The following is a 26,801-nucleotide window of genomic DNA, read 5'->3' as shown; positions in this document are numbered from 1 at the left end:
GGGAGGCTTTTCCAAACCAGCCCCAGAATACTGAGGTGGTTTGTGGTGTTAGGTAAAGCTTAGAAAAAAAAAGGAAAAGTAGGCTCTTGGAAGGTGCCCTTTCTGCTTGAAGGCACTGAAGTCATGGGCTGCGCTCCTTGCGAACAAGGTTCCTCTAAGAGAAATACGACCCTTGCCGTGGTGCCCCCTTGAGAAGCTTCCTAATTCTCTGCTGCCCACCTAAGGCTTTCATAAAGCAAAGGAGAATTAAAACAAATGAAAAACCCCAATAATCTGGAAGGGGAAGAAACAACAGAGACTGGGGAAGAATTGGAATTAGCAATATGTAGTTAAAAATGTGAAGAATGGAGTGACCTCAAAAGCCATGAAGGAGGTAAAGCAAAGAGAAGAATGCTCCTTTGGTGTCACAGCTAAGGGTTGCAATGAGTGTGACACCAAACTAATGGTTGATACTCTGAAAATATAAAATGAATAACCAAGCTTTTCCCTTGTTTTTCTTGCCTGCGTCTCAGCCAGCGCACCCAAAGAGTCAAAAGAAATCAGACCTACATAGGCTCCTAGATGCTCGCTCTGACTGTCTTTGGTTGAGACTAGATCTGGATCTCAGTTACATTAATGGAAAGATTCCCTCAGATTGCATTTTATCAGCCTGGCCATGTATTTGGTGCCTCAAACTGTACAAAGCCATTCCTGACATTTTTTGATTTTTTTTTTTTTTTTCCTCAGACAGAGTCGAGTTGCTCTTGGAGAGCGTGAAGATAATCCATTTCAGCTGTATAGAGGATTAGACAGTCACATAAATGCAGGTATGTTGGCTTTTGAGGTTTGGTTTTGTTTGGTTTTTGGTGGGAGGATTAAGTTCGTAAACTGTAGAACTGGTGGTTTGGGCTTTTGTTATTAATTGAGCTAAAGCTTAGTAAAACATGGAACACAGACCCCATAATACCTGGAGCGTGTGTTCATCTATTTCCTTCCGGTTCTTTCTATTTAAGCACTGGGTATAAAATGCAACGTGCGTTTTCTTTCGAGTCCGAGCTATCTTGTATGCATTCTTGGCAATCTAAAAGATATTGCATTAAACCTACTTAGTGCTACCCTTTCCTTCTGGAAACAGAGAGAAGTAATAGCAAAAAAAATAATTATCCAATGAAGCTCATTTCACCATGACATATTAAGTATCAGGAGTTTTAAAAACAAAGAGTGAGAGGGGAGAAGACTATCAAATATTTAGCTGTTAAGGAGACGGTAAAAATAGAAGCTAACCTTTTTTTTTAAAAAAGGAAATATAAATGGTACTGTTTATATTACCCAGCCTCAAGTATTGTTTTTCAGCCAGTTAGGTGCTTAAGGATGGGAAAGTTATTCCTGCTTTACAGTAAGAAGAGAAACCTTCTGGAATAGTTGTGGAACCACCAGAAGAGAAGGGAATGATTTGGAACAGAGATACCAGAAACAGAATAATCGCTGACATTTCTTTTCGTTTTTTTCACTTTTCCTCTTACTTGTGAAAAGTACTGATTTTGAATAATCACATTCCCAATGTGAAGACTTGGAGAAATGGTCTTGCAGTAGCCTCATTAAGCAATGGATTTGTGTTCTGAGAAATACTCACTCTTCTTCATATTTTGCTTAACTGTTCTTCCTCCCCTTTCAGTATCTAAACGTAAAAGAAGACTGCAAAGCCATGGCTTTCTGTGCAAAAATGAGGAGCACGAAGAAGAGCGAAGTAAACCTGGAAGCTCAGCATCAGGGTTTAGAAATACTTTTCTACCTGCAAGATAAAAATCCCATTTGTTACACCAGTGGCGAGTTCACCTCAGAGGAGCTGTGCATCGAAGCTGCCCAGAGGTGTTGTGAGTATATGGATTTTATATAAATTCTCAGTGACAAGGCTTGACAGGATGGAAAGTGATGCATCCTCTCTGCGTGTAAGTCAATGTTTGTAGAAGAAATATGCGTGTGATAGAGTCTGGGATGGAAACCTCTGCCAAGGGGCTGTTTGGGCAGTTCTTAAACTGTTTGGAGTGGGAGAAAAGGTGGGAGAGACTGTCTTAAGATTCACATAAAGGAATGATCTCCCACCCTGGTTACAGGCACTGATGTTTGCATTTTGCTGGGATGGGATTAGGCTTCTTTTAGGAGGAGACACAATATACGGATTAGTTAAAAAACCCCTCTTTTATCTCCTGTACTAGTTGGTAAGCCTGTCAAGATCTGTCCCATGTTAGAAAATGTTTTGGAGAGGGCTAATGGGAACAAAAATTTGCTACTTCTGAGAACCCGTTTGATACTTTCCCTCTTCCAGTTTTCTCTTCTGTTACCTGATAATTCTTTGCAGAGTGTTAACAATATCAATAGTATTAATAATTCACCAGTTAAAGTTAACCAAAATTGTGGTAATACAGGAATGTATAATGAAGACTTCTTGCTTCGTCACTGTGCTCCTTGACTCAGCAAAATATCTGAATGTGTATATATATAATTCTACTGGAATCAGCGGATTTAGTGTTTGTTAGAGCCGCACGAATATGGGCCCTGGTGTATGGTGTGAACCCACATACTGTGCAGCTGCTCCCAGTAATTTCTGTTGGAAGTTTAAAAACTGTGAAGAAATGACTTTAAGTGAGCTTTCCTTAAGGGAACTTCTTTCTTTTCCTTGAGGAAACTTCTTTCTGCCTTCTCTCGCTTTTCACTAAGTCCACACAGCACATGACAGTGAGGTACCCACTTAATGGGTAAAGTCTTACCCATTTCAGGGAGCCTGTGATGCTGGTCTTGGCTGTAAATCACAGCTTGAATAATTAAACTGTTGATGGCACCTAGGTTCTGCTCATTGCCCTGCAGAAGGCACTGCCTGCCCAACCCCACCTTCTTGTGAACTTTGCAATTAGGCTGTTTGGTTTTTGTTTCCTTGGCTTCCCTTCCGCTCTCTTTCTCCCCAAATCATGGTAGAAATGGTTTCACTGAATTCTGCAGGACCCCAACAAAGTGCTCTGCAGTTGGCGCGATTTCAGAAAGACACTTAAGCCCACGCTGTAGTTCTCTCTGCAACAGAGCTGCCTCCCTCCCCGGGGCTTTTGCAAAAAGGCAGTGCCTCTTATTGAGTGGGAAGCTGAAGCGAGGAATTCAAACAAGGGGAGACCTGTAAACATACCATAACCAGCCTGTTTTTCCTCTGGGATGATGTAAATGCAAAGGTTAAGGCAGGTGGCCCTAGACATACAAGTGAAAGTCTGTTCTTTGTTGGAAAACCCTCTGTTGGATGAACAAAGACTGGAAAAATGGCATGTTGTGCTTTCTGATTGTGTTCTAATGAGAAGGGGATTTTCATCGTTTCACTAAACCCTTCTCTTCCAGCCATAGGAGTAAAATTTAGCAATAAAGTAAAACTGAATCATAGAATGGTTCGGGTTGGAAGGAACCTTAAAAGATCATCAAGTTCCAACCCCCTGCCCTGGGCAGGGACACCTCCCACCAGACCAGGTTGCTCCAAGCCCCATCCAGCCTGGCCTTGGAGTATTGCTCCTGAGTTGTATTGCTGAGTGGTTTTGTTAAAACACCCGTTTCTGTGATCTGGAAAAAGTGGAGATTTTTTAAGTCATTTCCTCCTAAGTTCAGGCCTTTGGCAAAATCAGGATTTCAGAATGTTTGATGTTAAAAGTAGCTGAAATGATCTGCTGTTTAGTACACAGTAAAACCAGTGGAGTGAGCAGTTCGCAGTTCCACTTTAACCGTAACTTTCTAGTGTTTGCTTTAAACTAATCCTGGTATCAGTTTCTTTTTATGGTCTCTTTTGCAAGTTCAGATATTTGCTTTATGCATTTGTATTTGTGCGGTGTGCGTATGCATTCTAGCCTTGTGATTCATACATTTGTTTTTTCTCTGACAGCTATATCTCCTCTCTGCCATAATCTCTTTGCGCTGTATGATGAAAACAAAAAACTCTGGTATGCACCAAACAAGGTCTTTAAGATAGATGAAAAAACATCCCACCGGCTCCATTATCGAATGAGGTAAGTGCAAAATGCCTGAAAAAGGATTCCTTAGCCATAGGTGGATGCCCTGACTCTTACTACTGAGCTCACTGAAGAAGCAGGAAAGCAAAACCAAAAGCAGCAGCTTGCTTTTCACAGCATAGATAAGAGATTAAGAGGAAAAGCTTAAAACGTCTCCTGACTTTCTTTTCATCTTGCTGTATAACCTTGAAAAAAAGCCCCAGAAGGTAAAAAACCACAAGAACCTGTATCCACCAAGCTGTCGGTGACTGAACCAACTAAAAGCTAAATTGAAACAAATGGCTCCAAAATGTTGTTTTGTTGTGTCAGTATTTTGCATTCTTCGATTTCCATTTGAAGTTCTCAGAGTGAACTGTGCTCCTGCTGAAAGCAATGGGAATTTTACTATTAATTTATAAGGAAAAAGCCACATGCTTTCGAAATTCTCCTCTGGGACTGTAGGGGAATCGGTGTGACCTCGCTGTGGGTGGTGTGCACTGGGCTGGAGAAAGCACCAGAAAATAGAAACCATCGTTCCCAGGGTCTTTATCCGACATGGTTGAGCTTCAGGTGGCCCTCTTAAAATACAGCATGGAGCCTGTTGAGATTTGTGGGGCTGAAGCGGTCCAGCAGCCCTCCTCCACTGGAAATGAAAATAATGCTGACAGCTCTTGAGCACTCACACACCCTAGCTAAAGGAAGGGTGTCCTCCTTTTAGGATTTGATAGAAATCTGATTCTGAGCATTATACTGCCTTCTTTTTTTATTATTTTTTATTCTGACTTTTCTTCCTGCATCTTTATGAGCTTTAAGTGTATGATATAGGAGAAAAATATCTAGAATGAGCTTTGCTTCCAGGAATAATTAGTCTAGAAACAATCCACCTTCCTAAAGCAAGTCCACAGGTCATTTTTGTCGGTTTGTCAAGGTACAACTGGAAGAAAATAAGCTTCTACATAATATTCCCTCTTTGCCTTAAAATGTAATACTCGCACACACAGTCAGTTTGGGCTGTAGAGAAAAAAACTTCCAAGTGTTAATACAGCATTTTGATGGCTTTTTCCTGATAATCTCTAGTTAGACAACACGGCTATTGCTTGTACGTGCTAATGAGAGAACTGGCACGTGTAAACCTCAGGTTGTGCATCCAAACCACTTTCTAGGCTTGTTGGAGAATAACAGTCTCTTTGCTTGTACGGATTCAAAGACAGAGCTTTGAAAATATGTTCTTTAACTGCAAGGTATTTAAATCCTGATTATGTTTGTGCCAGACTGATACTGTTGTTGTTGTATCATGAACTGTTATGAGAAAAAAATACTGACAGTCAACAAAAATATCTTTGCTTTTAAAATAATTATAATACTGATGCCTATCTTTAGAAGAGGAGAGGGATATTATAGTCTTTTCTTTCTTCTTTAACACAGTCTGTTAGTGATGATAATGACTTAACCTCGACTAATCTCAGCTTTAAACAGCTGTGATTCAGTTTGGCAGATAAACACCATACAATAATGGTATTGAGTGACTCTCTAAAAGAAGCTCTGAGGACTCTAATGGCCTCTTACAGAGCATTAAGTGCCCTTTCTTGCTTTAAGAGATCAGTCAGATCAACCATATACTGGATAATAAAAAACATTTATTGGTATAATCTGAATCTGGGGCGTTTTTCCCGATACTGAAATTCTTTGATGTGGTCTGCTTTACTGGTATTTGCAAAATGTAATTGTGGGAATGTAATCCTCTGATTAGAAGCATGATGCTGTTTTTAACTCAGTTATTAAAAGATAGTTTCCTCTGTGTTTGGTGTTTATTATAGTTTCTGGCTTGGGTGAAGGATGAGAACTCTCTCCGTGTTCTCTTTCATTCCTACTGCATCTCACCTGCCCAGCTTTAAAGCTCCCTCTTATAGATCTTCTTTGGCTGTTTGTAACTGTATCAAATTCTAGGTATACAGGAAAAATTACTCTATGGTGAAATTTCTGTTCTGGAAATTTTTCCGTTCTATGATTTTATAGAATGAGGCTGGTAAATGCCCTGCTTTCTGTATTTAAAAGTTCCCGTGGTTTATTTTTTTAAGCTCTGGAGTTGGGATTTGAAGTTTGGCAGGGGCATCTCTTTTGTCAGATGTACTTCATGCATGAAAACTGGCAAACTTTGGGTCAATAATATGTATTTAAAATAATTTCATGTGCATCTAAGAAGAGACCATATGAATTAAGTACTAAAATCTAAAGATTCCCGTCTCCCTAAGGAATATTGTAGTGTATTGGTGAAGTGATATTTTCTTTTCTTTCATTTCTGATCTATTGTGTGTCTTGGCTTGAGCATCTGAGCTGGCAGCAGGGCTGGGGACTGAAAAATTATGAGCAATACAGGATTGTGAAACCGTTCTCTAAATGAATACTGTTCATTCTGAGCTCTGCAAGAGGCAGAATTCCTCTTGAAAAAGGGGCTTATTTAATAGCGCAGTGTGTTAGGCTGTATATAATCATTTAGAGACTAAATCATTTTTATGTGGACAGCCGGATTTCTGAAATTTCATTATATTGATAGATTTGATTTAGTCATGCCCTATTGAAATTATATATATAAAATGAAAGTATGTGACTGAGTAGTTTCAAATGCTTTTAGTTGTTTGATTTTTCTGCCACTGCTGAGAGCTTTAGAGTTGATTTCTGATTGCGTGGGCTTCCCTTGCTCCTCCTCTCCCCAACAAATCTCTGCCAGCTGCTGTACTTTTGGTACTATTTCAAAAGGACTTTCTTTTCACTAGAAACTTTGTTAACTAGCCCTATATTTCTTTCACTTGCCTCAAGGTTTGAAAAAAATAAACTGTCTACAACATCAGAAACCACGGTATTTTGTAATATCCGGGACTAATTAGCACACCAGCTGATGGAGGAGGAGTTTAACTGTTCCGTAGCTGGGTTGTGTCTGAGCCAGAGGCAGGAGCGGTTCTTGCCGTGGAGAAGGGACCCAAGACACGTGTTTCTGGAAACTCTGGAGAGAAGGACTATCAGAGCTGCTCTCGGGGAGAGGGGTGAAGGGCAAAACTGCTCCTTCCTGGGGTGACCCACTAGGGTTGACTCCCCAAATCACCCCCGCTGGGGTGCCAGCCCTGGGTTAAAGGAGAGGTGGGACATGCTCCTGAAATCAGGAGCGTTCAGTCTCCCTTCCACCTCCTCTGCAGGACTTTGGAATTGGGAAGCTTATGCTCCCATTTCTGTTCGTGAAAGTGGAATAGCAATAATCTGTCTCCACCCTTACCATAAATCCATCAGTCTCTTCAAGGCAGAGACTTTATGTATGTGGTTCCTCAAACAATGGGGCTCTAATTTTTATCCTAACTTATAAATGTTGTCTTAGTACAGTTTAACAGGGAAAGGAGCAAATTCTCTTCTCAATTACAAACAATACACGATACCTTGCCCATAATTATGTTCAGGAAATACCACAAGAATTGGAGTTATTAATTATCACTAATCTTATAAGGGAGCATACGGAAACCAAGTAATTTCCTGGAGGCAGAAGGATTTGCTTTGCTTTGCTTTTTGTGCTTCAGGCAAAGGAGTTGTGCAGTATCTTGCAGTACTTGTCAGGAGTTCTTGGCATACTTGTGTGTTGGTGTTCCTACTCATGCTTTCGATACGTGCTTTTGGGGGACTTAAAAAGATTCACCAAAAAGAAAGGACGGGCAGAAACACTGGACAGAAAGTCTTGTCTTTAAAAGAGGAATTTGATACATAATTCTTCATTTGAATGGTCAGCTTGCTGTACAGATAACACGTGATTTAAACACGTGGCGCTGATCTAGAAATACTAATTTTGTTTTGCTTTTAAGATCCTGACTGCACTGAGACTGATACGCACCGGTCTCAACCACTGCAGAACTGGCACTTCATCCACGAACTCCCAGTCTGGTCAGAGACAAGTCACAAAGATATAGTCACATATTTTAAAACACACAGCTTTGCGTGTGGGTTGTTCTGCACCATAATGTTCATAAACATTTGCCAGTTGGCTTACGGTCTTCCTGCAGTCTTTCTGTCTTCCAGGACACGTCTCTTGACATTTTTATTGTGTTATGTTTGAAATGAAACTGCTCGGGCAGCATAGTGATTTGTTAGTTAAACTGATTTCTTATTTGCAATCTCAAAATGTGTTCATAGATTATAAGGTAGTTTATTCAGTTTTTTTCTTTCAGTACAGAAAATGTGTATTTCCAGTTCAGGTCTTGGATATACCCATCACATGCCTCAACTTTTTCTACTTAAAACTTTAGGTTTTTTCCACTAGCTTTCTCTTTATTACTTCTTTTTAAGTGCAGTGTCTATTACCATTCTCACTCATTTGTCTTTTTTCTCTGTAAAGCTGTTTGATCTCATTTTGGTCACAAAAATTCTTTGTGATTTTGATCACATATTTAAGTAGGCATTAAAAGCTTCGCTGTTGAGATGTCATGGTAGCGTGAAACAAATTATGTGATGCTCACAGTGGTCACTCTCCATCCAAAATGTCAGATACCCTTTGTATGAACCCAGTGATGTATCTATACAGTGCGGTAATTCTTCATTGTTTGCTCTTGCTCGTGCTGAATGCTCCTCTTGAATTAGATTGACAGATTCTTATAGAAATCATTCCTACTTAGCAATTGGGTAAATCTGCTCTGCTGTAACCTTTTAGTTATAAGTAGTTTGTGATCATGCCCAAGGCATGAACTTTTGCAAAAGGCGCATTGATTCAAACCAGATTTAACTAAACTTTACTTGGTTTCAGCGTTACCAGAACCCAGATAGACACAGGTTTCTGGAATAATTCAGGCAAAGATTTCTCAAAAGGCGCTAACAGAGCTTGAATTCAAAATCTTTATTAATTTTCAGTAGATGTCAACTCCTTTAGCAGGTTTCGGGTGGAGGCTTTGCACTCTCTTACACTGCTCAAGCCAAGTCAGAGGTGATGGAGGCACCAGGAGGCCCCTGAGCAATGCTGCCGCCTTTGGTGAACTATGCAGGGATGCGACAGGCAGTCAGTCGAGGTGTTGTGAGTTAAGAGTGAGCTGCTCTTGAGTGGAAATGCTGAAGACCTTGGACTAATAGACCATTTTTCCCTGGTTCCTCAGGCCAGGCATGCCATTTCAAGCAGTGGGCCACTTTAAGTTGCAACCTCAGGGCGGAAGATTGAGGGATTTTGACTTGTAACTGGTTTTCTTTTCAAAGTTTAAATTGTGCATCTAGTGTAAACGGAGGATTTCCCCTCAGATTTTTAAAGTTTATTCCTCTTTTCTTGCAAGATACTACTTTACAAACTGGCACGGGACTAGCGAAAGCGAACCCTCGGTGTGGAGACACTCGCCAAGGAAGGCAAAGAGCTCTTACGAGAAGAAGCCGGCACCAGAAGGAACCCCTATACTTGATGCAAACTCATTAGAATACATCTTTGCACAGGTAAGAGGTTGCTTGCAAACACCTCTGCCATTGTAGTCGCACAAAAACTATTTGATTCGGTAGAAGCTGCTTTAAAGACCTGTTTTCAGACTTTTTAAGTACATGTAGCCTTACCTGTTAGTATTGATATTTTCTTCGTCCTTCTGCGTGGTGGAGAGAATTTGCCACATGAAGAACAATCTACCCATAAGCAGACGGTGTAAAGAAACCGTCTATTTCACAGTCTAAAAAGGGCTGTATTTTTAATAACATACTTTCTTTTAATATTAAATATTTTTGGATATAAACGCTATCACCTTTTCTTTTGCAAAACATTTGCACATAATGAACTTTGACATTTCTTGTGCTGTAGATGATCAGTTGCAGTATTTAAACTGACAGAATGGTGTCCTTTTAGTGAGCCTTCTCCTACTGTGCGGTGTTAAAACACCGGCCGACAAACCCACTGTCACTCAGCCTGTTTACAGGTGCTTTTTCTTTCCTTCTGTTGTGCCTCCAACTAGTTGGATGTGGCAAGTAAGCGGGGTCCCTATTTCCGAAAGCTTTTTGTGCCCTTCTACAAAAAAAGTTTGTATACACGCAAATGATTCTGCAAATGAGTAACTTGCCTGGTTTCATCGAAGAAACAGGAAGATTGAAGTTGATGAAAGTTTGTGAAATGAGCAAATTAAACGCACTGGAGAAAAACCATGTTTACTGTTAATTCTCAGTATAATTACTGCAGCATTTTCAGTCTCTGAAATATGGTTGTCATCTTCAGAAAAACGAAGCTCTTCCAGTGAATCCTTGTTGTTTTGTTGTGAAACCACAATAAAATACCAAGTAGCCTACAACTATGGGTGCGTTTTAATGTTACCACTTGCATTCTAAAGTAATAAAAAAAGCAAATAGGTTTTTTCTGTGTAATCAAACTAACTTAGACCTTATTTCATACGAATATCCTTGCGTACATGTATGCAACTTTGCAAAATCACTGTTTGAAAACATGCTGCAGAACTGGTTTTTGGCCTTTCTTTTGTTTTTTCCTTTTTTCCTTTTTCTGAGTGCCAGCAAAAAGAATGAAAACACCTTTTAAGTTGCGGAATGAGTAGGGACCCTAAGGGATTTTGTCAGGCAATATTGTATTAAGCAGAACTTTACTTTGGGGTTATAACATTTTTTAAAAAGTAAAACAGAAAAGCACTAATTCTGATATAAGGCAACAGAAATGCTCTTTGGTAACCAAGTATTTTCTAGACTGTCCCAGAGCAAGGTGATGCCATAGGGTTTTCAGTCTTGGCTTTGAGATGGGGCTTGGAGCCCAAGTGCACGGGGTTCGTAGAGACACCAGGTGACGAAGGGGCAGAGATAAAGCAGAGACACAAAATATTTATTGTGCACTAGAAAAATAATCATGATGGTGCTAGAAGGGGGCAGGGGTGGTGCTTTCCTCAGTTAATTAAAAAGCAAGTGAATTTTTGGTGGGCTAATGTATAGAAGGAGGGGATGGGGGAGTTGTAAGTGTCTGAGCAGTGCAGGTGTTCTACCTGGGTGTCTACACACCTTCTTGGTGAAAGCCACAATGCTGTGGACTGTACGTGGGATGGGTGTGCTGTGACCATCCTGTGATTCCACTTGGTCCACAAACTGTCATTTTAAAAGACTTCAGCCAGGCACAAATTTTGGTGTTTCTTCTCAAATAGGCAGGGCTTGTGGGGTGAGTAGCACTTGCCCGTGTTCCACTGGTCTAAGAGAAGACTTCGTCCATTGCACAGCTCTTTCCTTTTTCTCCTACCCCTTCCAGTCCTGGCTTTCGGTTTTGGGTGACTCCTCTTGCTCGAGGAGAGGAGGAGAGCCGTGATCTTGTGACACGTTGCTTGCTCATAGATAAACCAAGACAAATACCAAATCTGATAGCTTTCTTTTTTTCCTTCCTCCTAAGGGTCAGTATGACTTAGTGAAAGGCCTGGCACCAATCCGCGATCCTAAAAATGATCAAGAGGTTCATGAAATAGAAAACGAATGCCTGGGGATGGCTGTCCTTGCCATCTCTCACTATGCCATCAAGAAAAACGTGAAGCTTCCAGAGCTTCCCAAAGATATCAGGTGAGCTGGGAAAACTTTGTCACTGTTGGGGCTGCTGTGCTGCTCTGCCAGAAGGGATTTTAAGCATTTTACCTTCCAGGGTCTGACTGCACAGGAAATACAAGCTCCAACACTGCTAGTACTATGTGGATCTTCCTAATCTTGTCAATATGTATTAGAAAACCTGATTATTTTTTTTTTTCTTGTCTGGAGAGTATTTCAAATCTATGCAGCTAATGCACCCAGCATGCTGATGTGTCAGGTACCAGTTGACTTGCTGTAAAGTCAAGGTTCTGCATCAGTAGGTTCAGAAATGGCAGTGTTGTTAATTGGCAACCTAATGAGAAAACTGTTAGGATAAATTGCTTTATTGATTTGAGTGGGTTGTATCCATCCAGCTTTCAGATAAGGTTATTATTTGAATTCCTGTTGGCTATTAATGCTGTAAATCACTGCTACAGTACCAACTGCGCAGTGATTTACTGCATCTTGTTCTCTGCAACTTTCAAAGTAAGGCGGTTGCACGTTTTAGAAAATTAAAAGCTTAGGAGACAACAGTATTAACTCATAGCATTGTTTTTCCTTCTAGTTACAAGCTTTATATTCCTGAAACGTTGAACAAGACTATCAGACAGCGGAATTTCTTAACCAGGATTCGGATAAATAATGTTTTCAAGCATTTCCTTAAAGAGTTTAACAACAAAACCATTTGCGACAGTAGTGTGTCTCCACGGGATCTGAAAGTGAAATACTTATCAACAATGGAGACCTTGACTAAACATTACGGAGCAGAAATTTTTGAGACTTTTTTTTTGCTGATTTCATCTGAGAATGAAATCAATCGATTTAATTGTGGAGACAATGAGAACCTTCAACTATATGAAGTCATCGTAACGGGAAACAACGGAATTCAGTGGAGGCTCAAGCCAAATGTAAGTATCTCTTGAAAAATGGGAATTAGTGGATTGCTTTTGGGGACATAACGACTGTTTAAAAGTGGTCATGATCTTCGAACACTGCAGATCAGCTTATTATTGAAAGGAGTTCTTTCACAGGTTGGAAGGGACCTCAGGAGGTGTCTAGTCCCAACCCCCCGTTCAGGGTTAGCTTTGAGATCAGACCAGGTTCCTCAGAGCTTTATCCATTCTGGTCTTAAAGACTTCCAAGGATGGACCCCGGGCAACCTCTTCACCAGGAAAAGTAAAGACAATACTGTTTCTGCCAGTCCAGACACAACTTTTGAAAGATTAATGTCTGTGGAGGCCCTCAATATCGAAGTCTGATAATGCTCTTTGTGTATATGGCATCCCAGGTGCTGTGTTTGCTCATACTCCTAGACTTTTCATGAATAAATTAAAATATAGTGATATCTTTCCTGGAAATGTTCAAGGCCAGGCTGGATGGAGCTTTGAGCAACCTGGTCTAGTGGGAGGTGTCCCTGCCCAGGGCAGGGGGGTGGAACTGGATGATCTTTAGGGTCGCTTCAAACCCAAAGCATTCTGTGATTCCATGATTCTGTATTAAAGCTAAGCTTTTTCATATCAGTGATATTTTATATGTTGTTCCTTGCTTCAGTGCTGCTAATTGAGGTCACTTTGCTTAACCTCTTCTGTACTTTGTGTACAAAAATATTAAATATGCTCTAGGTTTGAAGGCATTACGGTATATTCTATATTTTTTTCTCCCCATATAACACTTGAACAAACAGACCTCTTTTAACTTGCCGCAGTTGCCCCCGGTGATGAGAACCCTACTGATAGCTATCTTTTTTAACACAAAAAGCATTGTGCTTCGCTCCATTTAGATGGAGTTGGGTTCCATTTAGAACCCAACTATCTCTATCTCTGATGGAGAATTTATCTTTTAAATGATAGTATTGATGGGGGGGGGGAGGGAAGGAAGAACTGATCTTTGAGCAGAAAAACTTGCAAGAAGCGCAACCTGTTTCTTGTAAGGCTCCTGTTTCTGCTGATTTATAGATTATATTTATTTAAATGCCTAAACCAAAGACTTGCATCTCAGTGAGAACCTTTCTGTGACTAGCAGGAAGCTTTGCTCAGCCTGAAGGTTTATCTTTTTAAAATAAGTAGTTGCTCATAATTTTCACTAATTTTTGGCCTGTAAGATGCTCAGCTTTGCTGTGGTTTGCAAGCAGAATTTCACCTGCTGTTGGCAGTTTGGGTGTGCAGTGCCATAATTCAGTGCAAAAAGCATTCCATAAATAGCCAGGGAAGATTAATTTGTCATTAATTTTTGTTTTAGAGTAAAAACGCTGTGCTAAAAAAAAAATGAAATGTTTTTATTGGTATACCTTTATCCAAAATCTATTTGCAGCCCGTACAGATGGAGAAAGAGAAGAAGAAAAAATCTGACAGCAAAACCAAAAAGGATGAAGAAAAACACAAAATTCGAGACTCTTGGAACAATTTTTCCTATTTTCCTGAAATCACCCACATTGTCATCAAGGAGTCTACAGTCAGCATTAACAAACAGGATAACAAAAGAATGGTAAGAACCAAACCTCGGGGAGGTTTCCCTCCCATGGGAAGCTCTGGTGTTGTTGGGCAACAGGGGACAACCTCCTTGAGGACCATTTTCTAATGGGACTCTTAAATAAAGGACTTTAAGAATTCTTTACTGAAATACCTTTCTGTTGTAGGAATTAAAACTGTCCTCACACGATGAGGCCCTGTCGTTTGCGTCACTGATAGATGGGTATTTCAGACTCACAGCAGACGCCCACCATTACCTCTGCACAGACGTGGCTCCCCCCCTCATTGAGCACAACATAAAAAACGGATGCCACGGACCCATTTGGTTAGTAAAATGTTTGATTTTTATTGTTCCACTTGAATAATTAGTCCTCTGATACTGCTGCATAGTGAATCCATTGAGAAAATCTGACATTTGGAAGGCTGTTAGTTCCCAAAAGGTTGTAGAACAACTTAGTTTTGCTAAGGGTTATATCGAAAGAATACTTAGTCGTCTATAAAACCAGTTTTTCCTCTCTATAGGAGTATTTTGAGGCTTACTTCACTAATAGCTATAAAGATCATTATTAATTGAACAGATGGGAATTTTTTAGGTAAACAAGAGTTGAACTTGTGTCTACACTGACCCTGGGAGCCCTTGGGTGGATGAACAAAGCCTTTGTTTTATTACATAGCTATTATTTTCCCTTCTGCTCACCTTGTTGGCTTTTCCTTTTATGTTTGAAGGTGCAATATATAGAAAACTGAGAGCTTATGTGCACACTGTGTTGGATGTAGAATTTCCTCATTAAGCATGCTAAGAGCTTAATAAATCATTCTTCCTTTGCTCTGTGCAGCTAAATGTGAGCATATGGGCACAATTAAACCATGTTTTACTAATAATAGAAATATTTCTAAGTTGCTCTTACACATTTTTGTTCCAAATATAGGATTACTGTCCTGTGTATTTACTAATAATAAATTTTGGGATGCAGCTGCTCATTTGTTGGTTTTCCTCATTTCTACCTCGACTCTTTCAGCACGGAATACGCCATCAACAAACTGCGACAGGAGGGGAACGAAGCGGGAATGTATGTGCTGAGATGGAGCTGCACGAACTTCAACCACATTCTCATGACAGTGACGTGTTTTGAAGGCTCAGAGGTACGTCAGGTGCGGCGTTCCCAGCAGTAATCTGGTAATCAGCTAAAAGCCCAGCAGCTCCCTGTAATCCGTGGTGATATATTTATGTTCTTTAGGGCAGGCACCCTTATCTTTGTTGCGAGCCGGAGCAGCAGAGGGTAGATAATTGTACTCAGAGCTTCATTGTCCCCAGACACTTGTGCTATAGCTACACTTATGCTCTATCTAGAAACACAATTCATTACAGGCTGAGAGAGTTGGGGGGGTTCAGCCTGGAGAAGAGGAGGCTCCGGGGAGACCTTAGAGCCCCTTCCAGTCCCTCAAGGGGCTCCAGGAAAGCTGGGGAGGGACTCTGGATGAGGGAGGGGAGCCAGAGGAGGAGGGGGAAGGGTTTGACACTGAAAGAGGGGAGATGGAGATGAGATGTGGGGAAGAAGTTCTTTGCTGTGAGGGTGGTGAGAGCCTGGCCCAGGTTGCCCAGAGAAGCTGTGGCTGCCCCATCCCTGGAGGGGTTCAAGGCCAGGTTGGAGGGGGCTTGGAGCAACCTGGTCTGGTGGGAGGTGTCCCTGCCCAGGGCAGGGGGTGGCACTGGATAGGCTTTAAGGTCCCTTTCAGCCCAAACCATTCTGTGATTCTATTACATCCAGAACGTTTCCATTCATAGCAATTAAACTGTGCATGAACATGATGGAAATTAAGCTTTTAAAACTCATCTGGTGTGAGAACGACATAACAGAATTTGTCACTGCAACTTACCTAATGTTTCTTGAACATGGATTTAATTATATGAATGTGTTTCTGCTGACACACTGTAAAAGAACAGTGCATGAGGACAGTTGCCTTCACGTGTAGCACACCACAGAAGGGCACAGATACACAGTTTGCTGGTGGAAGATATTGTATGAAAGATGAGCGATAGGTAAAAGCTGATGAAATGGGACAAGTGAGAGAACCAGTTAAAAGCAGAAAAGAAGGTGGCAGCAACTGCACAGAAGTTTGAATTTTACTGACCTCTGTTGGAATTCTGCAGCTAGTTTGGGGAAGATATTTAAGTGTTCACACAAGAATAATAATAATAGCGTGAAGGCGTAGAAACTGTTTTCCTTCTCTTAGAAAAAAGTGTTAATAGGATCAATGGCAAGATCAAGAAGGGACATTTGAAACAAGAAACAATAAAGAAAGAGGTGATGGGAAGCTGCAGCACGTTAGAGGTGATGAAGCAGGAACAGAGGGTAGAAATGGAAAGGGCACGGGCTTGAGATAGGTGAGTATGAAAGTTCAGTGGTTCTTCCTCAATAACTTTGAACGAAACTGGGAGGTTTGAACGACAGCCTGAAATCTCGTTTCACTTGTTGGACAATCTGGGTTGTGAAAGGGAGTTTTGCTATTTTTAAGTTGAGACTTTGAAACCGTGGGCCAGATTCTGCAATTCTTGACCGAGTGAAGAGAAAATTCCTTCTGAAGAGTCGGGGCTTCTGCACACCCTCAGGCTTTGCAAAACACAGAAGCCATGACTGGGCTTGTTGGATGATGGCATCTTTATATTGCTCTTCTTCCACTATGTTGTTATGAGCCTTCCTGGGACTGAAGTTTATAGGAATTTTAGGGCCTTTTCCCACTTCGTTGGAGTCTGATTGGAGGACTCTAGTTTTTTAAGAGCAAGTGATTAACTGGTCCTACATGTAATTTCAAAGGCTTCAGGGGAGCTTTTTTGGCTTTAAAACATTCTTTCACTTTAATGATTATATTTCACTTTCTTTTTTCCCCTCTCTCCTCCCTAATAACAGATGATAAATAATTCAATCCAGTACAAGAACTTCCAGATCGAGGTGAAGAAAGGCGGGTACTTCCTACATGGTTCAAACAAGTCTTTCTCCTCCTTAAAAGAGCTGATGGATCACTTGAAAGGACAAATACTTCGGACAGACAACATAAGCTTTACACTGAAGAGGTGCTGCCAACCCAAACCAAGAGGTAGTTTGTCCTTTAATAGAGGCAACGAACTTTGGTGTCAAAAGGAAACAAACTCCAGAAGTAGCAGTGTCTTTGGTTTGTTCTGTATTCTTGTGCGAAGCTCTTTTGTCAATTCAAAAATGATATATGAAGTTTCTTCCTTCTTGGTGAAGGTAGGAGCCTGGCCAAAAAGCAAAAGCAAAGGCTGTGAGCAAGGTTTTAGGGGTTTCCTCCCAGTGATGCAAGCTCAGCACAGGATGCTCAGGGGCTGGTGCTTCTTGGGAGCCTTATTTGTGTGAACTTCTCAAATGACAGTGAGAAAAGTTCCGGTTTCCTTTTTTTTTTTTTTTTTTTCACCTAAACCAGCTGGCCCTGCAGTATCGACAGCAGAGGTGGAACTCGAGATTTGTTTTAAACAGAAAATGTCACGGCTGACTCAGAGGCAGGGGCTGAAATGCTGCGGCGGAGCAGGGACTATATAAGGTTCTTCCTTTCCTCCACCGAGTCACGTATACATCGTGTTGCATTCCTCTGGCACAGGAGGGCTGCAGCCTTGGGTTTGAAGCTTGTTTGCTCTCATCATGAGCTGGTTTTGCTCTATTAATCTTCAGGGAGGGCTTGATCTGCAACTGTTAGTGAGCAGAACAGGCTCACAGTCAGTAAATCCGTCTGCGAGGGCAGATTTTAGAGGACTTGGGACAGTCATGCGTTTGTTAAACTGTTAATTGCTTACTAAAATCATTTGCTATAAGCTACAAGCGTCTTGCAGCTGAATTTTGTATGAAAGAGGAAACACAGTGGCGTGATTGTGTTGATCAGATAATGGTTTCCTGTTAGAATAAGGGGAATAACTGAGCTACATTAATTACCTGCTTGTTCTGATGGATTTAGAGGAGAGTGCTCTGTAGGTAGTCGCTGAGCTTCTCAGCAACTGAAGAACGTTGGTAATTGTCTGGAGTGTGGGGAGATTATACATTTTTGACATTCTGATTACATTTTGACAGCTGTATTTGGAATAAAATCAAACGGGTCGAGGAGTTGACTGCCCACTTCAGCTTTTCGTTGGCATCAGTTACAGTGGGATCCAGGGCATTATCTGTGCCTGTCTCTTCCCCGTTTTGTTTTTTTCCTTCTTTTTGAATCTATTTAGTTCAAGAAGTTTAGGGGACACAGAAATGAAACTTTTTCCGGCCTACGGTTTGTTACTGATTGTTTTCAGGGTGCTGGCTCACGGTTTAGCCCCGACGCAGACGTTCTGCTGGCAGTAATGGGAAGGCCAGATGCACACAGAGATCTAAGCCCGGCGCAGCGTAATTAATAATCCCTGCTGTCAAACAGGGGAAAGGCAAAATCCACGTGGGAGACTTTTGGATCTAACTGTGCCTCTCCCTGACCAGAAGCAGGCTGGAGGAAGTACCGGGCTTTGGAGTCTTTTCCTTCTGTTCGTTTCCCATTCCCCAGTTTAATTCCAGTGCTCTGGAAACAGACTGGAACTAACAGATTGTTAGTGTTTCCCAGGGAGCAAGACATTTTCAAGGGGGTAAAGAGAGGAAACAAGACTCTACCCCTCACCCATCTGCGCGCTGGGAAGGAGTTGTACCTGCTGGCAGGAGGGAGTGTGTGGGTTTTTTATTTAAGGTACAGCAGAGATGTTTCTTCTTTCCATCCTGGGTCTTTCTCTGCACAGTAAACACTATCAGTTTCTTAATAAAAGCCCCAATATGGCTAATATTCAGACTGTATATAATATAAAATATGCAGCTCTATTTTAGTGAATTCTCTGTTGAATGACAGAATAGAAGTTGAGAAATTAAGTCACTTCGTCCTCATCCATTGGGGATTTACCTTGCATTGAGCATATATAATAATGTTATTGACCGAGAAAGTTATATTTGAAAGCCTTAAAGACTGTTTTCTTTTCCCTGCCTTCCAGAAATCTCCAACTTGCTAGTTGCAACCAAGAAGGCACAGGAATGGCAGCCCGTTTACCACCTGGGGCAGCTGAGTTTCCACCGAATCCTCAAGGAAGAAATCATACAGGTGGGCAGCTGGGCGAAGCATTTAAAAGCTCTGAAGAGTCTTAGGATTCAAAATTTGACGTTTCAAGCTGATCTGGCACCCAAATTTTCCCAGATTTTGTGATGGTTGTTTGCAGTTAGTGATGCAGGTGACCTGAATAAACTTCAAAAATCACACAGTGGCTTGAATGCAGAAATCCCATTTAATGTTTCTAAAAGACCTGAGCTTTTGAATCATGCAGTTAACTTCTTCAGTTAAATAACAAGTTTTGGGTTTTGTTTTTTTTTGAAATTGCATCACTGACCAGGGAAGACAGATATAGATTACGTTCATTGTTTCTTGATTGGTATATTTACAGTCAGCACACAGGCTTCCTGCAAAAATACCCATGGCGGAATCCTATGTTATTTAGGAGGAAATTGCTTTCCCAAACAAAGCATTCCATTGAAATATTACTTCCTCTGACTTTTGGAAACACATTAAAGATTGCCTCAATAGCAGCTTATTGTAAATAAGATGTCAGGTGTTATTTATTCATTTGGTGTTTAGTCTAATAACATTAGATCACATTGAACCTGTTTGGTGTAAGGGAGATGTAATAGATCTTTAATATCAAATGAGTTTGCAGTCGGAGTGTGCTCAGAGACACCACTAAAGCTGTCACTGGTTTCTCACTGGAATAATTCTAAGTCTATATGAAGCTAGATAAGTGGAAAGCCCGGTCCTCTCTCTACTTGGAGAGGCAGAACAGAGTGCAGATTCAAGTATTTGTGTAAGTTTACGCTTGTTTCCTTCATGTCATGGTTTGAAAAACAAACGGTGTGTTATGTCTTAGGGTGAACATCTTGGAAGAGGGACGAGAACACAGATTTACTCAGGGATTCTCAACTACAAAGACGATGAGAATGAAGGCTATCAGAATGAAAAAGAGATTAAAGTCCTCCTCAAAGTCTTGGACCCCAGCCACAGAGACATTTCTTTGGCAAGTTTTGTCCTTTTTCTCTGTTGTACTACGAATACTGGGCCTCACCATCTTGTACATGGTTAACTAGAAGAAGCCTTTAGAAGAAGGCTATACAGTAAGGGAATAGGAAGATGCTGGAGGTGTATCTCACCATTTTAGGCAGTCAAATCCACATTGACCAGCATTTTTGAGATACTCAGTAAGCTGATCTCATTATATGGGCAGCAGCATCGGGTCTGGCTGGAGCAGGCCAATGTTCCAGACCACGAGCGCAAGGGAAACGGCCCCAGGCCTTGCTGTGATGTGAAAAGCACCATCAAATCTGTACCCACAGTCTGGCAGCTGAGAGCCGTGGAGATCAGTGAGGGTACTGCTGCCCACCAGAAATAACCTCTGCCTTATGCCTTGAGCTGTGAGTGTCACCAGTTCTGTCATCAACGTGGCCATGGGCGAGTTGCTTGATCGGCATTTTGCTTAATCATGGAATCATCTGGGTTGGAAGGGACCTTTCAGATCACTGAATCCAACTGTTAACCTGGCAGCGTCCAAACCCCCACTGACCCATGTCCCTCAGCACTGTGTCTCCCCGGCTTTTAAATCCCTCCAGGGATGGCGACTCCACCACTGCCCTGGGCAGCCTGTTCCAAGGCTTGATGACCCTTTCTGTGAAGAAATTTGTCCCAATATCCATCCTAAACCTCCCCTGGCGGCACTTAAGGCCATTTCCTACTGAAATAAATCCTTGAGCATCTGACAACCATGAAGCTAGAACTGCTTTGAGCTGGAGGTGGGAGACAGTAACTTCCAGAGGACCTTTCCAACCTAGATTTTTCTCTAATTCGAAGTTTCATCTTCCCTATATTAAGTCTTTCTGGCAGCCCAAAGTGCATCTAGTAAGAGGCTCACATCACACGGGGGATGCTGAGCCCTAGTCTGTGTGTGTCTGCGAGAGTGCAGGGAAGAGCTTTGGTCGCTTACAGACCTCGTGAACAACAACCCACCTCTGACAGCCCTCCATTGCCCCATTGCTACAGTGGGATGGCCCTTTATGTTACTGGAAAAAACAGTGATCTTTTGCAAACGTTCTTGTTACTTGATGCTCTGTAGTTGTTAGACACTTGGATGACTCCCACCACGACCGGCAGTTTAATGACTTATCTCTTACGTTTTCCAACAGGCGTTCTTCGAAACGGCAAGCATGATGAGGCAGGTGTCTCACAAGCACATCGTCCTCCTCCACGGTGTCTGCGTCCGTGACGTAGAAAGTGAGTTGGGTGAACATCTCAGGAGGGACAGGGCAGCCACTCAGCTTGGAGCCAGCATGGGGGGAGGTGGGGTCAGCAGCTGCTGCCTCTTGATTTTTGCAGTGCAGACAGACGTGGAAGAGCAAGACAGCAGTCCTTTCTGCTAATAAGTTCCCCTTCCAGTGCTGTCTTTGACTAAGTGCCTCACAGGATGACTTCTGGAGACCGGAATGCTAGAGTGACGGTGGTGCTGTCGAAAGGCTGAGGGACTTGGGTCTTTTTAGTCTGGAGAAGAGAAGACTGAGGGGGGATCTGATCAACGCCTATAAATACTTAAGGGGTGGGTGTCAGGAGGATGGGGCCAGTCTTTTTTTCAGTGGTGCCCAGGGACAGGACAAGAGATAACGAACACAAACTTGAACATAGAAGTTCCTCCTCATGTTTAGATGGAACTTCTTTTCCTGTGAGGGTGGCAGAGCCCTGGAAGAGGCTGCCCAGAGAGGTGGTGGAGTCTCCTTCTCTGGAGACATTCAAAACCCGCCTGGACTCGTTCCTGTGCAACCTGCTCTGGGTCGATCTGCTTTGGCAGGGGGTTGGACTGGATGATCTCCAGAGGTCCCTTCCAACCCCATATCATTCTGGGATTCTGTATCCATACAAACTAGCCTTCTGGCAGACATTACTTCCCTGGGAAGGCTTTGCCCTTGAAATGCTTTGTTCATAGAATCACAGAATGGTTTGGGTTGGAAGGGACTTTAAAGCCCACCCAGTGTCACCCCCTGCCCTGGGCAGGGACACCTCCCACCAGACCAGGTTGCTCCAAGCCCCCTCCAATCTGGCCTTGAATCCCTCCAGGGATGGGGCAGCCACAGCTTCTCTGGGCAAAGGTTCCAGGTTTACTGTTCGTTTACTACATAAATCCACTCTTCTCGGCCTGTTAATGTGGACTCTGAGCGCTGAGATAAACTTTGAGGAAGGTGAAATAAAGACACGACAAGTAGCTTGTCCGGGGCAGGGAAGGTGGTAACGGGCCTGTTGGGTTACTCCAGACAGTGGTTATCGCGATACTGACTTTATGCTCCTGACTTTGCAGATATCATGGTTGAAGAGTTTGTTGAATTTGGGCCTCTGGATCTGTTCATGCATCGGAAGAGTGAAGTTCTGACAACTCCCTGGAAATTCAAAGTTGCCAAGCAACTGGCAAGCGCACTAAGCTACTTGGTAAGGGGACATCTTGACACAAGCGTTGCCTCTAGCTGCTGCACCCTAAGGCCACAGAGATTTCACAGGCATGAGTAACTGCCTTTCTCAGGTAGTGGGATGGTGCAAGAATACTCTTCTTGTATTCATTATGTTGCTTTAAATAAGGAGAAGGACTCTCAGAGAAGGTGATGAGCTCTTTTTTTATCAGCAGGTCACGCAGGCTCTGTGCTTGCGTCTGCCACCGGTTCCACTGTGTGTCTGGGGACGCTGTCACAGCTCCCCCTTTCTGCAAGTATATTCTTTGTGAAAAAAGGAGTATAAAGTTGCTCTTTTCCCCCCGAATACATCAGCTCTACAAATAGAGATACCCGAGTATGAACAGTGTGTTTCCCTCCTCCTCCTTTTCCTGTTTTTCTCTAGCATAATTTCTTCCAAGCTGTATTTTTGGGTTTCAGCTTGGGGTATTTTGCAGTGATGCCCTGTGCTGTAGGTACATTAGAGCACTTGCAGAGCTCACTCCACTCACTCTTCTTTTCCCCCCTTACTGTAGGAGGATAAGGATTTGGTACATGGAAATGTGTGTACTAAAAACATCCTACTGGCAAGAGAGGGAATTGACACTGAATATGGCCCTTTCATCAAGCTGAGCGACCCTGGAATACCCATAACTGTGCTGTCCCGGCAAGGTATGGTACAGGAACCAGATTTCTCTCTTCAGTGTGGTGGGGAAGGAAGAAATATCATTTATACCAGCTAGAACTGGGTCTAAAATAGAAGTAATCAGCTTCCATGAATCTGAAAATTACACAGAAGTAAAGGAGAGTTGCTGACGGTGGGTACTTGTATTCATTTCTCTTAAAAAGTCACATTAAGTCTAGTGAAATACAGAAGGAACCTCAGTTTCTGCATCAAGGGCTCAAGGCACAACCTTGTAAAAGCCACAGAAACATCCTTCTGAGAAAGGGGATTGGAGAATCAAAATTTCCCTGAAGCTAGACAAATACTGCAGCTTTAGTTTGTTTTAATTATGCGGCTGTTAAACAAGAATAACTAAGTTAGAAAGCTGTTTTTTTTCAGTCCTTTGATATAAACTCCAGAATGCTTTGATTCTGTGTTTTACCCAAGAGTGCGTGGAGCGAATCCCCTGGATCGCACCCGAGTGTGTGGAAGACTCCAAAAACTTGAGCATTGCAGCAGATAAGTGGAGTTTTGGTACAACGCTGTGGGAAATCTGCTATAACGGAGAAATACCGCTGAAAGACAAGACGTTAGCAGAGGTAAAACTACATGACACAAACTTCACCTTGACCTCTCAAATACGTCCTTTTAGGCACTTTAGTTCCCATACCCAGTTTGAGTTGCTTTCAATTTACAGGAAAACCAGCTCAGCTGGACTTGATACGGGGCCGATCCATCTAAATTGCTACAGGTTCCGGCAGGAATTCACAGAATCCTAGAATCACAGAATGATGTGGGGTTGGAAGGGACCTCTGGAGATCATCCAGTCCAACCCCCTGCCAAAGCAGGTCCACCCAGAGCAGGTTGCACAGGAACGTGTCCAGGGAGGTTTGAATGTCTCCAGAGATGGAGACTCCACCACCTCTCTGGGCAGCCTCTTCCAGGGCTCTGCCACCCTCACAGGAAAGAAGTTCCTCCTCATGTTTAGGTGGAACTTCTTATGTTCAAGTTTGTGCCCATTTCCTCTTGTCCTGTCCCTGGGCACCACTGAAAAAAGACTGGCCCCATCCCCCTGACACCCACCCTTGAAGTATTTATAGGTGTTGATCAGTTCCCCCCTCAGTCTTCTCTTCTCCAGAATAAAAAGACCCAAGTCCATCAGCCTTTCCTCATCACAGAGATGTTCTAGTCCCCTCATCATCTTTGTAGCCCTCTGCTGTACCCTCTCCAGCAGTTGCCTGTCCTTCTGGAACTGGGGAGCCCAGAACTGGTCCCAGTGCTCCAGATGGGGCCTCCCCAGGGCAGGGCAGAGGGGCAGGATGACCTCCCTCCACCTGCTGGTCACACTCTTCCTGATGCCCCCCAGGATGCCATTGGCCTTCTTGGCCACAAGGGCACACTGCTGGCTCATGGGGATCCTGTTGTCCAGCAGGACTCCCAGGTCTTTTTCCTCAGAGCTGCAATTCTTGTCCTTACTACAAAAATTGCTAATTATTGCTTCAACCTGAGCTTGTTGGAGACTTTCAAAACTCAGCATAGTAACAACTAAACAGAACTTCCGGTGCTCTCACATCTTTTCTAAGCCCTGTGTCCGGTTACAAACTGACTGAGGTTCCGCTTAAAGAGCAACCAGGTTCTTCTGTTCCTGCTTGTTTCTTCTGGACATTAGTTCAGAACTGGGGCACCGTTACTGTTTGCTCTGAAATATAAGAAGAAATGTTAAATAACCCTTGTTCTGCCCAAGTGCTGGCAGTTTCTATCCATCGCTGCCGTGCTCCCTCAGCATGTGTTCCAAATGTGCTTTTTTTCTCTCTGGAAGCCTGGCTGCGTTGGGAGGGCGCTGGAGTGGGGCAGCCACTGCTGGGCTGAAGGAAATGACTGAGCACTTGAGTCACTGCCCGAGTTGTTTTAACAGGAGGTGGCTGAGAGGAACTCGCTGCCCCGGCTACAATCAGCTTCCTGCATGTGGCCAACAGCCGAGGGGGTTCTGCAGAGCTTAGAAAGCACACAACTCCTCCCCCACCCCCGACCCGGTCCCTTCTGCCCCGAAGCTGGTACCTTCTGCAGGGTTGTGAAGAACAGAATCACGTGGGGTTGGAAGGGACCTCCGGAGATCATCCAGTCCAACCCCCTGCCAAAGCAGGTCCACCCAGAGCAGGTTGCACAGGAACACGTCCAGGCGGGTTTTGAATGTCTCCAGAGAAGGAGACTCCACCACCTCTCTGGGCAGCCTCTTCCAGGGCTCTGCCACCCTCACAGGAAAGAAGTTCCTCCTCATGTTTAGATGGAAGTTCTTATATTCAAATTTGTGCCCGTTACCTCTTGTCCTGTCCCTGGGCACCACTGAAAAAAGACTGGCCCCATCCTCCTGACACCCACCCTTGAAGTATTTATAGGTGTTGATCAGTTCCCCCCTCAGTCTTCTCTTCTCCAGACTAGAAAGACCAAGTCCCTCAGCCTCTCCTCAGCAGAGAGATGTTCTAGTCCCCTCATCGTCTTTGTAGCCCTCTGCTGTCCCCTCTCCAGCAGTTCCCTGTCCTTCCTGAACTGGGGAGCCCAGAACTGGACCCAGTGCTCCAGATGGGGCCTCCCCAGGGCAGAGCAGAGGGGGAAGATGACCTCCCTCCACCTGCTGGTCACACTCTTCCTGGTGCACCCCAGGATGCCATTGGCCTTCTTGGCTACAAGGGCATGTTGCTGGCTCATGGTCATCCTATTGTCCCCCAGGACCCCCAGGTCTTTCTCCTCAGAGCTGCTCTCCAGCAGGTCACCCCCGACCTGTACTGTTGCAGGGGGTTATTTCTCCCCAGGTGCAGCACCCTACACTTGCCTTTATTGAAGTTCATCAGGTTCCTCCCTGCCCAGCTCTCCAGCCTGTCCAGGTCTCGCTGTATGGCAGCACAGCCCTCCGGCATGTCAACGACCCCTCCCAGTTTTGTATCGTCAGCAAACTTGCTGAGGGTACACTCCATCCCCTCATCCAGGTTGTCTTGTATGTCCTGGTGCATAATTAACATGGCGAGCTTGGCACCTGGCAGGAAGATAACTTTGGAAAGGTGACATCTCTAGCACGTTGCAGAAATTCCGTGTGTTGCTCCAAACTACACCAGATTCAGCACAATAGTCAGTCTCCACCTGCAGGAGGTGATGTAGAGTTACTGCTGAAAATCAGGATTTCCTTGGCAAAGTTAAGAAAAAGTTCCCGACGAGTTAAGGATCTAACGGGTCACATCTTCTGATGTAGATAGAGCCTGGGGGGTTTTCAGTTAAAAGCTAAAACTCATGCAGCGGTTTCCATTTGCCCCTTACAGAAGGAGAGGTTCTACGAGGGGCATTTCGTGTTGGCGACGCCGTCGTGCAAGGAGCTGGCCGACCTGATGAAACAGTGCATGAACTACGACCCCCACCAGAGACCCTTCTTCAGAGCCATCATGAGGGACATCAACAAACTGGAGGAACAAAGTAAGGCCTGGTTTTGCTGGAGGGGGAGGGAGGAGGGAGGCTGGTTCATTTGGCTGGTGGACACCTTCCAGCCAGCATCTTGTGGACCGTTGTATTGACAGGAGCATGTCCTGTCCCTTCCTATAGATGAGTGCACACAGGATGCGGGTGTTTTATTCAC

At 43.3% G+C, this 26,801-nt stretch overlaps 1 protein-coding gene across 1 annotated transcript in view; it reads left to right on the top strand.

Moving 5' to 3' along the window:
- Positions 1 to 726: 726 nt before the first annotated feature.
- Positions 727 to 26,801, top strand: part of JAK1 (Janus kinase 1) — a 30,895-nt gene continuing 4,820 nt past the window's right edge. The window contains exons 1-17 of the mRNA XM_074152104.1: positions 727 to 806; positions 1,655 to 1,853; positions 3,890 to 4,013; positions 9,287 to 9,440; positions 11,362 to 11,525; positions 12,094 to 12,436; positions 13,839 to 14,012; positions 14,164 to 14,321; positions 15,016 to 15,139; positions 16,906 to 17,092; positions 19,005 to 19,111; positions 19,926 to 20,072; positions 21,232 to 21,319; positions 22,392 to 22,519; positions 23,052 to 23,187; positions 23,627 to 23,778; positions 26,491 to 26,641. Coding sequence (XP_074008205.1) covers positions 801 to 806; positions 1,655 to 1,853; positions 3,890 to 4,013; positions 9,287 to 9,440; positions 11,362 to 11,525; positions 12,094 to 12,436; positions 13,839 to 14,012; positions 14,164 to 14,321; positions 15,016 to 15,139; positions 16,906 to 17,092; positions 19,005 to 19,111; positions 19,926 to 20,072; positions 21,232 to 21,319; positions 22,392 to 22,519; positions 23,052 to 23,187; positions 23,627 to 23,778; positions 26,491 to 26,641 — 2,542 coding nt within the window. The 5' untranslated portion in view covers positions 727 to 800. The remainder of the gene's footprint in view (positions 807 to 1,654; positions 1,854 to 3,889; positions 4,014 to 9,286; positions 9,441 to 11,361; positions 11,526 to 12,093; positions 12,437 to 13,838; positions 14,013 to 14,163; positions 14,322 to 15,015; positions 15,140 to 16,905; positions 17,093 to 19,004; positions 19,112 to 19,925; positions 20,073 to 21,231; positions 21,320 to 22,391; positions 22,520 to 23,051; positions 23,188 to 23,626; positions 23,779 to 26,490; positions 26,642 to 26,801) is intronic.

This window comes from Numenius arquata, chromosome 8 (assembly GCF_964106895.1).
Source record: "Numenius arquata chromosome 8, bNumArq3.hap1.1, whole genome shotgun sequence".
Lineage (NCBI taxonomy): Eukaryota > Metazoa > Chordata > Aves > Charadriiformes > Scolopacidae > Numenius > Numenius arquata.
The sequence above is the reverse complement of the archived record's forward strand: the minus strand, read 5'-3'. Positions and strand labels throughout refer to the sequence as shown.